Source organism: Girardinichthys multiradiatus, chromosome 22 (assembly GCF_021462225.1).
Source record: "Girardinichthys multiradiatus isolate DD_20200921_A chromosome 22, DD_fGirMul_XY1, whole genome shotgun sequence".
In the NCBI taxonomy this organism is placed as follows: Eukaryota; Metazoa; Chordata; class Actinopteri; order Cyprinodontiformes; family Goodeidae; genus Girardinichthys; species Girardinichthys multiradiatus.
In genome coordinates this window covers 8958883-8971673 of record NC_061814.1, presented here as the reverse complement: position 1 = coordinate 8971673, position 12791 = coordinate 8958883, and the positions used below count along the sequence as shown (strand labels likewise).

Below are 12791 nucleotides of genomic sequence, written 5' to 3'. Positions count from 1 at the left end.
AAAAAAGTAGGCTGGGTTTTAGGTACGGCAAAAGCAGTTTTACCTTTATATATATATTTTGGGACATAATGTACAGATCTAAACAAAATATTTTTTAGGATGCTAATTGTGACGGCTTAATGGCACTAATTAAATCTTTATTGATACAAAAACCAGTGACTATATTTGAAGACTGCTGTGGCACTGGTATTTAGCTCTGTGTAGGTGTACCTAAACAGGCTGATGTGTCCACATATGGCGCTCAGCAGGTGAAGCTCTACAGGCTGCTGAGAGCTGGGTTCTCCCAGCCTGGAGCTATGTTTCTGGAGCGTGGTGGTAACAGGGAACTGCTCCACACAGCTCCAACACTCACTGTTTGCTCCATGTTTCAAATACAGCACACTTTGTAGCTGCTCTGTGAGTTCCACATGAGTGTTGACAACATTCCCCATACATATCCCAAACAGTCTTCCAAACAGCTGCAGGTGTCAACATCCAAGAGTATAAATGAGTTAGAATTATTTTATTTGCACAGAGCAGGAGCTCATTACAGCACAGACATTGTGAGGGGATAGCTAAAAGCTAAAGGACTCTGACTGAGATGAAAAACCTAACAAAAAAAGATTATAAACTTATCTCATGTGTTCCAATGTGATGCCCCTCCGGCGTGACTAAATTACCTAGAGACCTACAAAAATGAAAGATATGCCAACAGAGTGCCTTGCACGATGAGAAAGGTATTCATGCACCATGGACTATTTTATATTTTGTTGGGTGTTTTATTTGAAAGACCAACATAGAGTAGTGTATATTTGTGAAGTAGAATTAAACGGTGATATGGTTTTCATTTTTAGTTTTAGAAATAAACACCTGAAATGTGTGGCAGACATTTTCATTCAGCTCCCTTTAGATAATACTTTGTAGACCCATCAAGTGTTTGGCAGTTTGACTCTATCAGCTTTACACATCTGGAAACTGAAAATGTAGCTCATTCTTCTTTACATAATTGCTCAAGCTAATTCAGATAGAGAGATATATACAGGTCCTTCTCAAAATATTAGCATATTGTGATAAAGTTCATTATTTTCCATAATGTCATAATGAAAATTTAACATTCATATATTTTAGATTCATTGCACACTAACTGAAATATTTCAGGTCTTTTATTGTCTTAATACGGATGATTGTGGCATACAGCTCATGAAAACCCAAAATTCCTATCTCACAAAATTAGCATATCATTAAAAGGGTCTCTAAACGAGCTATGAACCTAATCATCTGAATCAACGAGTTAACTCTAAACACCTGCAAAAGATTCCTGAGGCCTTTAAAACTCCCAGCCTGGTTCATCACTCAAAACCCCAATCATGGGTAAGACTGCCGACTTGACTGCTGTCCAGAAGGCCACTATTGACACCCTCAAGCAAGAGGGTAAGACACAGAAAGAAATTTCTGAACGAATAGGCTGTTCCCAGAGTGCTGTATCAAGGCACCTCAGTGGGAAGTCTGTGGGAAGGAAAAAGTGTGGCAGAAAACGCTGCACAACGAGAAGATGTGACCGGACCCTGAGGAAGATTGTGGAGAAGGGCCGATTCCAGACCTTGGGAGACCTGCGGAAGCAGTGGACTGAGTCTGGAGTAGAAACATCCAGAGCCACCGTGCACAGGCGTGTGCAGGAAATGGTCTACAGGTGCCGCATTCCCCAGGTCAAGCCACTTTTGAACCAGAAACAGCGGTAGAAGCGCCTGACCTGGGCTACAGAGAAGCAGCACTGGACTATTGCTCAGTGGTCCAAAGTACTTTTTTCGGATGAAAGCAAATTCTGCATGTCATTCGGAAATCAAGGTGCCAGAGTCTGGAGGAAGACTGGGGAGAAGGAAATGCCAAAATGCCAGAAGTCCAGTGTCAAGTACCCACAGTCAGTGATGGTCTGGGGTGCCGTGTCAGCTGCTGGTGTTGGTCCACTGTGTTTTATCAAGGGCAGGGTCAATGCAGCTAGCTATCAGGAGATTTTGGAGCACTTCATGCTTCCATCTGCTGAAAAGCTTTATGGAGATGAAGATTTCATTTTTCAGCACGACTTGGCACCTGCTCACAGTGCCAAAACCACTGGTAAATGGTTTACTGACCATGGTATCACTGTGCTCAATTGGCCTGCCAACTCTCCTGACATGAACCCCATAGAGAATCTGTGGGATATTGTGAAGAGAACGTTGAGAGACTCAAGACCCAACACTCTGGATGAGCTAATGGCCGCTATCGAAGCATCCTGGGCCTCCATAAGACCTCAGCAGTGCCACAAGCTGATTGCCTCCATGCCACGCCGCATTGAAGCAGTCATTTCTGCAAAAGGATTCCCGACCAAGTATTGAGTGCATAACTGTACATGATTATTTGAAGGTTGACGTTTTTTGTATTAAAAAAACTTTTCTTTTATTGGTCGGATGAAATATGCTAATTTTGTGAGATAGGAATTTTGGGTTTTCATGAGCTGTATGCCACAATCATCCGTATTAAGACAATAAAAGATCTGAAATATTTCAGTTAGTGTGCAATGAATCTAAAATATATGAATGTTAAATTTTCATCATTACATTATGGAAAATAATGAACTTTATCACAATATGCTAATATTTTGAGAAGGACCTGTACATTTCAACTCTTTCCACACAGTGGGTTGAGGTCTATAGTTTGACTGGGCCACTCTACCTTCTTTCCGCACATCAATAAAGGCCAGATTTGTGGAGTGCTTCATTAATAGTTGTCCTGTCCTCAGATTAGCCCGCCAGATTTGTGTATCTCTGTATCTCCTCCAGAGTTACCATGGGCCTCTTGCCTGCTTCTTTGGTCTCTACTCTCTCCTTATTTAATAACCAAACCTTGCTTAAGCAGGGTTAGATTACAAAACAATGTTCCAAGATTTAAACATCTCACTAAACACAGCTCAGTCTGAGCCATCATCTATAAATGTCTGGCTTGACTGCACCAAGCTTCATATTTTCCCCTCTAGGATAGTATATGGTAAATCACACTAAAGGTCGGAAGGTTTTGGTTTATCAGGGCCTTGTTAATTTTGACACCATAACATTATTTTGATCAGGGTCTTGTATACTTTGTATATCCATGCTTCTCTCAAATGTTAATGAAAGCTTATGGTTTCTTACAAAAAAAATGGGTGTAAAAGATATTAACTTATATCAAAAATTGCAAAATATAGGAATATGTGAAACCACACTTGAAAGGTTTATTTCCAGGCATGATTCAGACAAGATTCTTAAAGACCACATTAATATGCTTTTCATAACTAACATAAAATTGTCTCTAAAATGGTACAAATTCATCTCTCTGCTTTGTGCAGACAGCTATTCACTGATTGTTTTTTCAGAGGATTCTTACCTGAATGTTAGCTGAGGATTGTTGTCCTTGCGTTGTGTGTAGGCAGTGCCAAAACCAATCGCCATGGAGCCGTGTTGGGGGAGCCGAGCAGGAGTTCTTACAGTGGTAATGCACCTCCCAAGACTCCCTTCTGGAATACCTCCACCGGGACAGTCTGGTATGATCCTCACACAATGTACTGACTGACACACATTATGTTACAGTGTAAGCACAATGCCTGGATGTGATGCTATTGGATGATCGGTTAATAATGATTAATGTTCTTTGTTTTCTACTCCTCTAAAGCAGTCTCGCACATTTGCATATAGGTGGTAAATATGATAAAATGGCCACTGAATTTTCCTGATGATTGATGACACACGTATAGGATATGGAGCATTGTACCGTTTCTGATTAAAATAAACTCGTTATAGAAACAAAAGAAATTATCAGAGCTGATGTAAGGGAAGCTTAAAAAAAATATTTTTTTTAGTCAGTCACAGGGCCCAAGGATTTACAAGTCTTTACGGCAAGAGATTGACAAACCCGACCGGAGTACTTCGGATGACATTCATCTCCTCTGTAATCTCCCATAAAAAATGTGGGCAGTCTTTCCTCAGTGTGCCTGCAGCTAAAACCCAAACATTATCATGTTCTAAGTATTGCCCACACAGATCAAATTTCTGAATTCATTCATGTCCTCAGTTCAACTCCTAAAGATTCAGAATTAAGTTCACATTTCTTTAAAAATATAAACATGATGTCAATTAGCATATCGATCATCTCATTGTGTATCATTTACATCTGTTTGATTCTCTGCTGTTATCTTTGCTACTGTAATCTGGATTTCACCTAGGCCAAATTCCCAAGTCATTTACCTATTTCGTGCTTTTAGTGCCAGAAAGCAAAGTGAGTAGAACCTTCAGAGAAAATATGCCTACTAAGACTATGTTTGAGACTGCCTTGACCGTTAAAGCACAACGGAGTTGGTGTCTCTGTTAATTAAAATCTTGATTCTATTTTAAAATGTCAGCTGACACAATCATCAATCACATGAGGATGAAATATGTGCTGGTATTTCTTTCCTAAATTTAATTTGCCCAAATTTTATTTCCCTATACAGGTCCTTCTCAAAATATTAGCATATTGTGATAAAGTTCATTATTTTCTGTAATGTCATGATGAAAATTTAACATTCATATATTTTAGATTCATTGCACACTAACTGAAATATTTCAGGTCTTTCATTGTCTTAATACGGATGATTTTGGCATACAGCTCATGAAAACCCAAAATTTCTATCTCACAAAATTAGCATATTTCATCCGACCAATAAAAGAAAAGTGTTTTTAATACAAAAAACGTCAACCTTCAAATAATCATGTACAGTTATGCACTCAATACTTGGTCAGGAATCCTTTGGCAGAAATGACTGCTTCAATGCGGCGTGGCATGGAGGCAATCAGCCTGTGGCACTGTTGAGGTCTTATGGAGACCCAGGATGCTTCGATAGCGGCCTTTAGCTCATCCAGAGTGTTGGGTCTTGAGTCTCTCAACGTTCTCTTCACAATATCCCACAGATTCTCTATGGGGTTCAGGTCAGGAGAGTTGGCAGGCCAATTGAGCACAGTGATACCATGGTCAGTAAACCATTTACCAGTGGTTTTGGCACTGTGAGCAGGTGCCAGGTCGTGCTGAAAAATGAAATTTTCATCTCCATAAAGCTTTTCAGCAGATGGAAGCATGAAGTGCTCCAAAATCTCCTGATAGCTAGCTGCATTGACCCTGCCCTTGATAAAACACAGTGGACCAACACCAGCAGCTGACACGGCACCCCAGACCATCACTGACTGTGGGTACTTGACACTGGACTTCTGGCATTTTGGCATTTCCTTCTCCCCAGTCTTCCTCCAGACTCTGGCACCTTGATTTCCGAATGACATGCAGAATTTGCTTTCATCCGAAAAAAGTACTTTGGACCACTCAGCAACAGTCCAGTTCTGCTTCTCTGTAGCCCAGGTCAGGCGCTTTTGCCGCTGTTTCTGGTTCAAAAGTGGCTTGACCTGGGGAATGTGGCACCTGTAGCCCATTTCCTGCACACGCCTGTGCACGGTGGCTCTGGATGTTTCTACTCCAGACTCAGTCCACTGCTTCCACAGGTCCCCCAAGGTCTGGAATCGGCCCTTCTCCACAATCTTCCTCAGGGTCCGGTCACCTCTTCTCGTTGTGCAGCGTTTTCTGCCACACTTTTTCCTTCCCACAGACTTCCCACTGAGGTCCCTTGATACAGCACTCTGGGAACAGCCTATTCGTTCAGAAATTTATTTCTGTGTCTTACCCTCTTGCTTGAGGGTGTCAATAGTGGCCTTCTGGACTGCAGTCAGGTCGGCAGTCTTACCCATGATTGGGGTTTTGAGTGATGAACCAGGCTGGGAGTTTTAAAGGCCTCAGGAATCTTTTGCAGGTGTTTAGAGTTAACTCGTTGATTCAGATGATTATGTTCATAGCTCGTTTAGAGACCCTTTTAATGATATGCTAATTTTGTGAGATAGGATTTTTGGGTTTTCATGAGCTGTATGCCAAAATCATCCGTATTAAGACAATAAAAGACCTGAAATATTTCAGTTAGTGTGCAATGAATCTAAAATATATGAATGTTAAATTTTCATCATGACATTATGGAAAATAATGAACTTTATCACAATATGCTAATATTTTGAGAAGGACCTGTACAGTGTTGACTCACTCCCTGCCAGCAGCAGGCTTGTGTAAAGTGACCCCGCTAAAAGGAGAGAGGACAGGACTTGGCTCAATCTATGAGTTTGTTGGTTATAATATCAGCCCTAAGTTCATATTGTGAAATATAAATCAAGGGTAGAGGCATATTTTCTGAATAACAGATCCTCACAGTGACAGATGTGTTTGCATAACAGCCTGAATTATCCATACACAGCATTCACCAATTTATTTCCTTCCTGGGTAAATATGGCCACTTTTTTTTTTTGCATGAAACAGCTAGTTTGATTTAAAATTGTCTCCGTTTACAGCTCTGGTTCACTCCCAGAGCCACATTTCTAATCCAGAGTTGGTCAAAAATTGTTTTAGTTCAAAGCTCTTGAAATAAATGCAACTTCCCTCTTAAAAGCTCTTATTTGATCTAGGGCAGCAAAATATGTATTTTTGTCACAATATCACTGTATGCAAAATGCATATTGTTAATAAATACCTAGTGTTAGCTAATTATGTAAGTGCCCTGCATAAACAGCAGACGCCCTCTAAAGGCAACTTTTTACACAGAGCTGGACAGACTACCCTTTATCCGTGGTCTATCTTTTCTACAAACACAAAGCAGAAATACATTAACCCTTTCAAATTATTTGTTTATTAATCGCAAGTCAAATCCTCATCAGAACATTCTGTATTATCGCATGTTTTCTTATTATTGCGCAGCCCTAATTTGAACACTGTTACTCGCTAAAATTGCAAAATTATTTTGCTGGGATTTAGTTTTTCTTAAAATTGTCAAAGTTTTGACAAAGTTTCTCTGTGAACCAAAATGTATCCAAATATTGCAAACTTTAGTTTCATCTTGATTTTCTAATTGTCCCTGTCTCGATATTCTTTATCAAGATTTTGTCCTGAAATCAGAGAGTTAAAAAGCATTTTGTTTATTTAAGCATATTGTGGATCCATTTGGCACTGTATTGTTCCTAAACTTCATTTGTAGGCGTGTGATGGTTTTGGTTGATGGCTTCTTATGATCATCCCACATATGTGTCCCCTCAGAGGAACACAAAAGTGCTGCCTTTGTCGTATTCAGATCATTTTCCCAGCCACAGTATAAGCTGCCATTAGCAGGTGGCACTCCTGCCAAAGTCTTTATGATTAATCATAACACATAGCAGCTCTCATTCTGGTTATGTCTTTCTGCTTTGAATTTTTTGGGTTTTTTACTGTTCTTGTAAACTGTGAGCTGCCTCTGAGCCACATCTTGTTATTCTAGCTTCACAAAAAGAGCTTTCATAATTCACGACACTTTTAAAAGCCATACTGTTCTCAGCAGCACAACAAAGTCTGAAAAAGCATCTCTCCCTTATCAATTTCATGGTGAACAGGCACTGGCATTTTAAACAAAAGCTGTGAAAACTCTAAACTGTGACATCACTCGAGGCATTGTTCAACGTGGCTTTGTGTTTTCTGGCTGTAGTCATGAAATCGCTGATTAATCAACCAAATGCTACATGATTTTGCACATAGTTAAAAGGTTTTTATATCTTGAACAGACAGATTTACAGCTGCTTGATGCATTATTAAACAAAAACTTGCCAGACAGCTTAAATTCAGCGAGCCGCTTTCAGACCTGCCAGGTTTCCCCTCCAACACTTTCTGTTGGATCAATTGTTCCCCTCTATGAGACATCCTGACTTTCCACCATCTGAGCTCATGTTGCTCTATAAACGGGCGTCATGTGATATCCCCCTGTTACCGCAGCAGAGCACCAAACTGGTATGAAAATCACTAAAAAGACAGCAGCACTTCCTCAGATCTGACCAAGGCTTGAAGCGTTATGCACCATCAGCACAGGGCTGATGTTCTCTCCCCTCAGCTCATCTTCCACCGCACATACGTGTTTAGTCTTCCTCTTTCCCCTCTTTATTTTCCTTCCCTCCTGCAGCTTTCTCTGTTTTCAGGCTGCTGTCAGAGCATGTTGGGATTATAAAGGAAACTTTATGGAACTTCAGTAGATGTGAGGACCTTTTATTCATGAGAAAATGAGCAGAGCAGACATGAGAGGCTGCATTTCCCACAAAATGTCATGGAGGGAGCTATATGTTAGAGCCTCCTAAACGCAGGAACCAACCGCTTGGTCTTTCATTTCAAAAGCAACTATGTGTCAAACTGTGAGCACAGAGTGAGGTTGAGAAGTACAGAAGAGTGTGGATAGCAACAAAGTTGTAGTATAAACATGCACTATATTGTCAAAAGTATTTGTTAACCCATTCAAATCATAGAATTCAGGTCTTCCAGTAGTTTCCATGGACACAGTTGTGTCAGGAACTTAAGCCCCTCTTCCATGGGCTCTGCTTTGGCTGGCTCCACTCCACTCAGCCCGTTTTACGTCCGTTTCCATTACTGGCTTTTTGGCCACAACGGGACCAGCTGACGAGGGACGAAATGTAACATGGACAGATTGATCGGCCATGGGCGTGGTCAGCCATAGTAGTCCCTAAAAAGAAAAACAACCACCATTTTCCTAACTCACTACACTGCAGGAAAGCCATGAAGTCCTCACATGCAACCAGCAGGTTTATTTCTTGGTGCAACGATGAGCTGCAGGCTTTTCTGTGCATCATTGGAGCCCGCAATGTTCAACGGCAGCCCGACGGTGTCTCAGAGAAATGACGACACACATTTCGGTAGCATGGTTATGAACGTGGGTGTTTTTAGGATCTTGAAACATTGGGATCTTTAGCCTAGACCCAAAATATTTTAACTTTCTTAAGACAGCAGACAGGTTTTTAAGTAATTTAAAGTTAAAATAACATAGTACATGTTGTACCAGTTCTCTGTCTTGGCTGGGTTTTGATTGAATGTAAATTATTGTGAATCAAACAAAAAAGGTTTACAATAATTTTAAAATAATGACGCTAAATGAAGAATAAGGAGGAACAGAGTTTCGGATTGAGGAGAAAAAAACCATTTTGCATAAGCAGATAATGACACATTTTGTGCTTTTTAGAAAAACACCTAATCTGAATTTTTGCTGACAAAATTGTTCTTAAAGTCCGGAATGTTTACTACGGGTCAAATAAATGTGCTTCTTTTCTCATCTATGCAAATTACAATTTTAAACGTTACACTCTCATCAAGGTGTTCCACTCCTAAGGCTCTATGGTCTTAATTTCAAAAAATGAAACTGGCATAAAGTTGATTTTCTTAAGTCTTAGTCCAATACTAAGATCCTGAAAACACATTTATTTATTTTAATTATGCTGAGAGCTCTTCAAACATTTGATTAAAATTATTCATTCTTTCATGAACCTGTTATGTTTTAATGCCATCTTTTCAGCCCTTCATTCCACTTAAGAGTCTTTACTATTAAACACTTTATGAGAGAAAAAGATGTTTAGAACATTGAGCCTCATCTGGGACCTTTCTTGGACTCTTATGTTTTGCCCTGTCATCAATATTAATATTTCAGTTATTAACTGTATACCCATGGTAGGTATTGTAATAAGTAAACTGTATACTTGTTTAATTAGTTTAGTTTATATATTATTACATGTATTACTCAGAAAAACAAAACAACTTATTAATTGTGCACTTGTGATCAATTGCTTTGAGCTATTTCTTATTAAGACTGCACCTTTAAACAGTCCAGAGCTGTATGTTTAGGATCAGAAGATTTAAAAGAGAAGAAGGCTTACTGTTGCTCTTTCTATTGTGTCTTTATTTTCCTAGTTTATTGAGCAACACCTTTTTCTGTCTACATGTAGAACTGGACCATAGGACTGGCTGCAGCAGTGAGAGCAATGTGGTGATCTGAAGGGCATTTTTTATGTTTTTAGTAACTTTAGAATTAAATGCTTTGATTTTGACTGAACTAAAGGACCAGATATTTTTATCATGATGCAAATCCAGCTAGTAGCTCACAGAGAGGGCTCCTGCTGTTTTCTATCATGGCCAGGCCATTTAAATTTACCTATAGCTCAGGTGAAAGTCCCTCTGCTTTCTTGTCCCCATCAATGACCCTGATGATGCTCATTAGTGAGCCTCCACCTCATGTCTTGCTGGGTGAATAAGTAATGAACTGTTATTTACAGTTAGCCCATACTGAGCCAGCATTCAGGTTTTACTGCCAGCTTCATCCTGGGTTATACCTCTCTGTTTCCACCTGTTCCTGGGCTCACACACATGCACCAGGCTCCCATTTTCTGGCTGGCTCTGCGGCTGCTCTGAAAGGAGCCCTGTTCTAGCCCTGTTTGAGTCGCTTAGTGTAACTTAGTAATGAACAAGGCAGGCGGATGGCCCTGGACTGAACAGCTATTCTGGACTTCTCCAGAATAGACAAATTGATAGTGCGCCTCTGCCCATCTGCCTTTGACTGGGCGCGTAGTTGTGCAGTCAAGGTGCTGCGTGTGCACAGATATCCATTTATTGTTTTTTCTTTTAATTCATTCTCAGTTCAGGTGAAGCTGACAGTGATTATATGGAACACAATAGAAACAAATCTGAGTGTTTTTAGATGAAAATGTGAAATCCAATGCCATTTTGAGGCTTTTTGTTTTAACTTATAAATTTCGTCTTTCAAGAGATCCGGGACTATTCAGAAACCATCAGGGGTTTCAGCCCCAGAAGCCCAGGTCTAACAACACACATGGCCATGAAGCACAGCACATGGTGCTGACAGCTGGAGGTGGGGCCTCAAACCACACCTCCAGCTGTCAATGAGTCAACTGAAGCACAACAGGTTTCATGTTGAGTAGACTGAGGTTGAGTAAAGTGAAGGAATGTGCTGGAACCGTGAATGGAAAAGAGGCATTAGTGAATCCCAACATGGTACCGGGATAGGATGGCATCTCTGCAATAAGTCCAGACGTACCATAAGTCCATAGTCCGGTGTTTGTTGGAATGAAAGTGGAAGCAACTGGGAACAACAGCAACTCAGCTAAAATGTTTTAGACCACAAAAAAATCAAAGAGCAGAATTTTTTTTTTAAATTGTAACAAACGAAGAAGGCAAATAGCTTGACTTTTTGTGTTGTGAGAGGTGGGACGAAGTGCTTGTATTCAACAAAACAGAAGCTCTCCCTACACACATCAAGCAGGAGACCACCGGGAAATTGGTAGAACCGCGCTGGTAATATGTTCGTCCTTATGGTTTGGTTGGGGTTGGGTTTGCTGACACTGTCCAGTATGTCATCAACAGCACTGCTGAACACGGCCAGGTTAATGTGAAAGACATCTTGCCGCATCCGACAACACAAAGTATGTTGAGAGAAAAGCAAAGATAATACAGGTGTCTGTGGCAGCAGGGATGAAAGCCACTTTGATTAAATAAGAATTTGTTATTCAAAGCTCAGAGATTTTTGGTGAATATGTTTTATTAATTCAGCCAGCTAAAAGGAATATGCATAATGTGAAAATACATTCATTTATTCGTACTAATTTTGAAGAATAAAGAAATAAAACAAAATCTGAAAACTATTAATTAAGAGTTAGATAAAGATAGAAATTTGGAAATAATTTGATATACAGAATGATAAAACTTATCAAATGAAATATAAGAACGGCTGTCAAAAGTTTGTTCTTCTGTCTCAGCTGGTTCATTTAAATAAACTTTTTTGTATCAGCAACACATTACTGACCGGCTGCTGTGAAAGCAAGGAATGTTGAGATCAAATGACATTTACATACCTCATTACAGGAATTATTACTATGTCGAGATTCAGAATTTAGTGGAAAATGCCTAAAAGCCGGCTTTAGATACAAAACTTTATAAATTAGACTCGACCAAACCTTAGCAATTTATATGATTGTACAGAAACACAGAAATAATGGCGCTGGATGCACAACAAACAGTGTTTTGTTTCAATTATGTTGGAAAACATTATCCAAGATTAAAACAGTTATATTTAAATTACTGGATAACTTTCAGTCACTCACATATGTGACCATGTTTGATTTAGTTATTGTTCCCATGTAATTTTTTTTTAAGAACTGGGGGTGACAAGCTTTGGCATATAAGTCAAACAGCTCTCTAGAGGCTCTACAGTCAGGCTCATCTGTTTTTTTCTTCAACTGATCACTCAGCATCAGTCCTCTCTGCCGGTGTTTGAAGCCTGCAGCCAATGGTTGTGTCTCCCTGCATTCATGTTGAAATTAGACTGTCAGTCACGATCACAGTATGTGCAGTCGAAAGTGAAAGATGTAGGTCCAAGCACGTAAACACACATGACGTATGCTCTTAAACACCAAGGAAATAATTAGAGTGGTCTCGCCCCTCTCTGCTTTCATATCTCCCACCCATGAGCTCCCATGAGACACTCTGTACGGTCACCAGACAGCAGTCCTCCTCTGATGTTGGCATGAACGAGCGTGAAGTCACTGCAGGCTAGCTCCACCCGCTCGCAGTGGGAGACACTTCAAGAGGAATCCAAGACGAGGGAGCCCATTTTAGCTCAACTTCACCCACACAGTCTTCTCTTTCGAAGCTTTGTTTTGTACTTGTCCTCCTTTGCCGCTCCCCGGAGGGGTCACCATTAATTGACCCTTTACATTTAACAGAGCACAACTATTTCATGTTAATGAGGAAGGAAAATGCAATCTGGATCCAGACCTAAATTTATATCTCTCATCAGAGCTTCATCCTTATTACATTTTCCATTTCTTTAAATGAAATGTACACGTCACAGGAATCACACTCACCAGTGGGAT

General features: G+C 40.1%; 1 protein-coding gene across 2 annotated transcripts in view; it reads left to right on the top strand.

Moving 5' to 3' along the window:
* Positions 1 to 12791, top strand: part of LOC124859164 (attractin-like protein 1) — a 482005-nt gene that overhangs the window by 444898 nt on the left and 24316 nt on the right. For both annotated transcript variants that reach the window (XM_047351754.1, XM_047351757.1), the window contains exon 29: positions 3418 to 3532. In XM_047351754.1, the coding sequence (XP_047207710.1) occupies positions 3418 to 3532 (115 nt within the window). The remainder of the gene's footprint in view (positions 1 to 3417; positions 3533 to 12791) is intronic.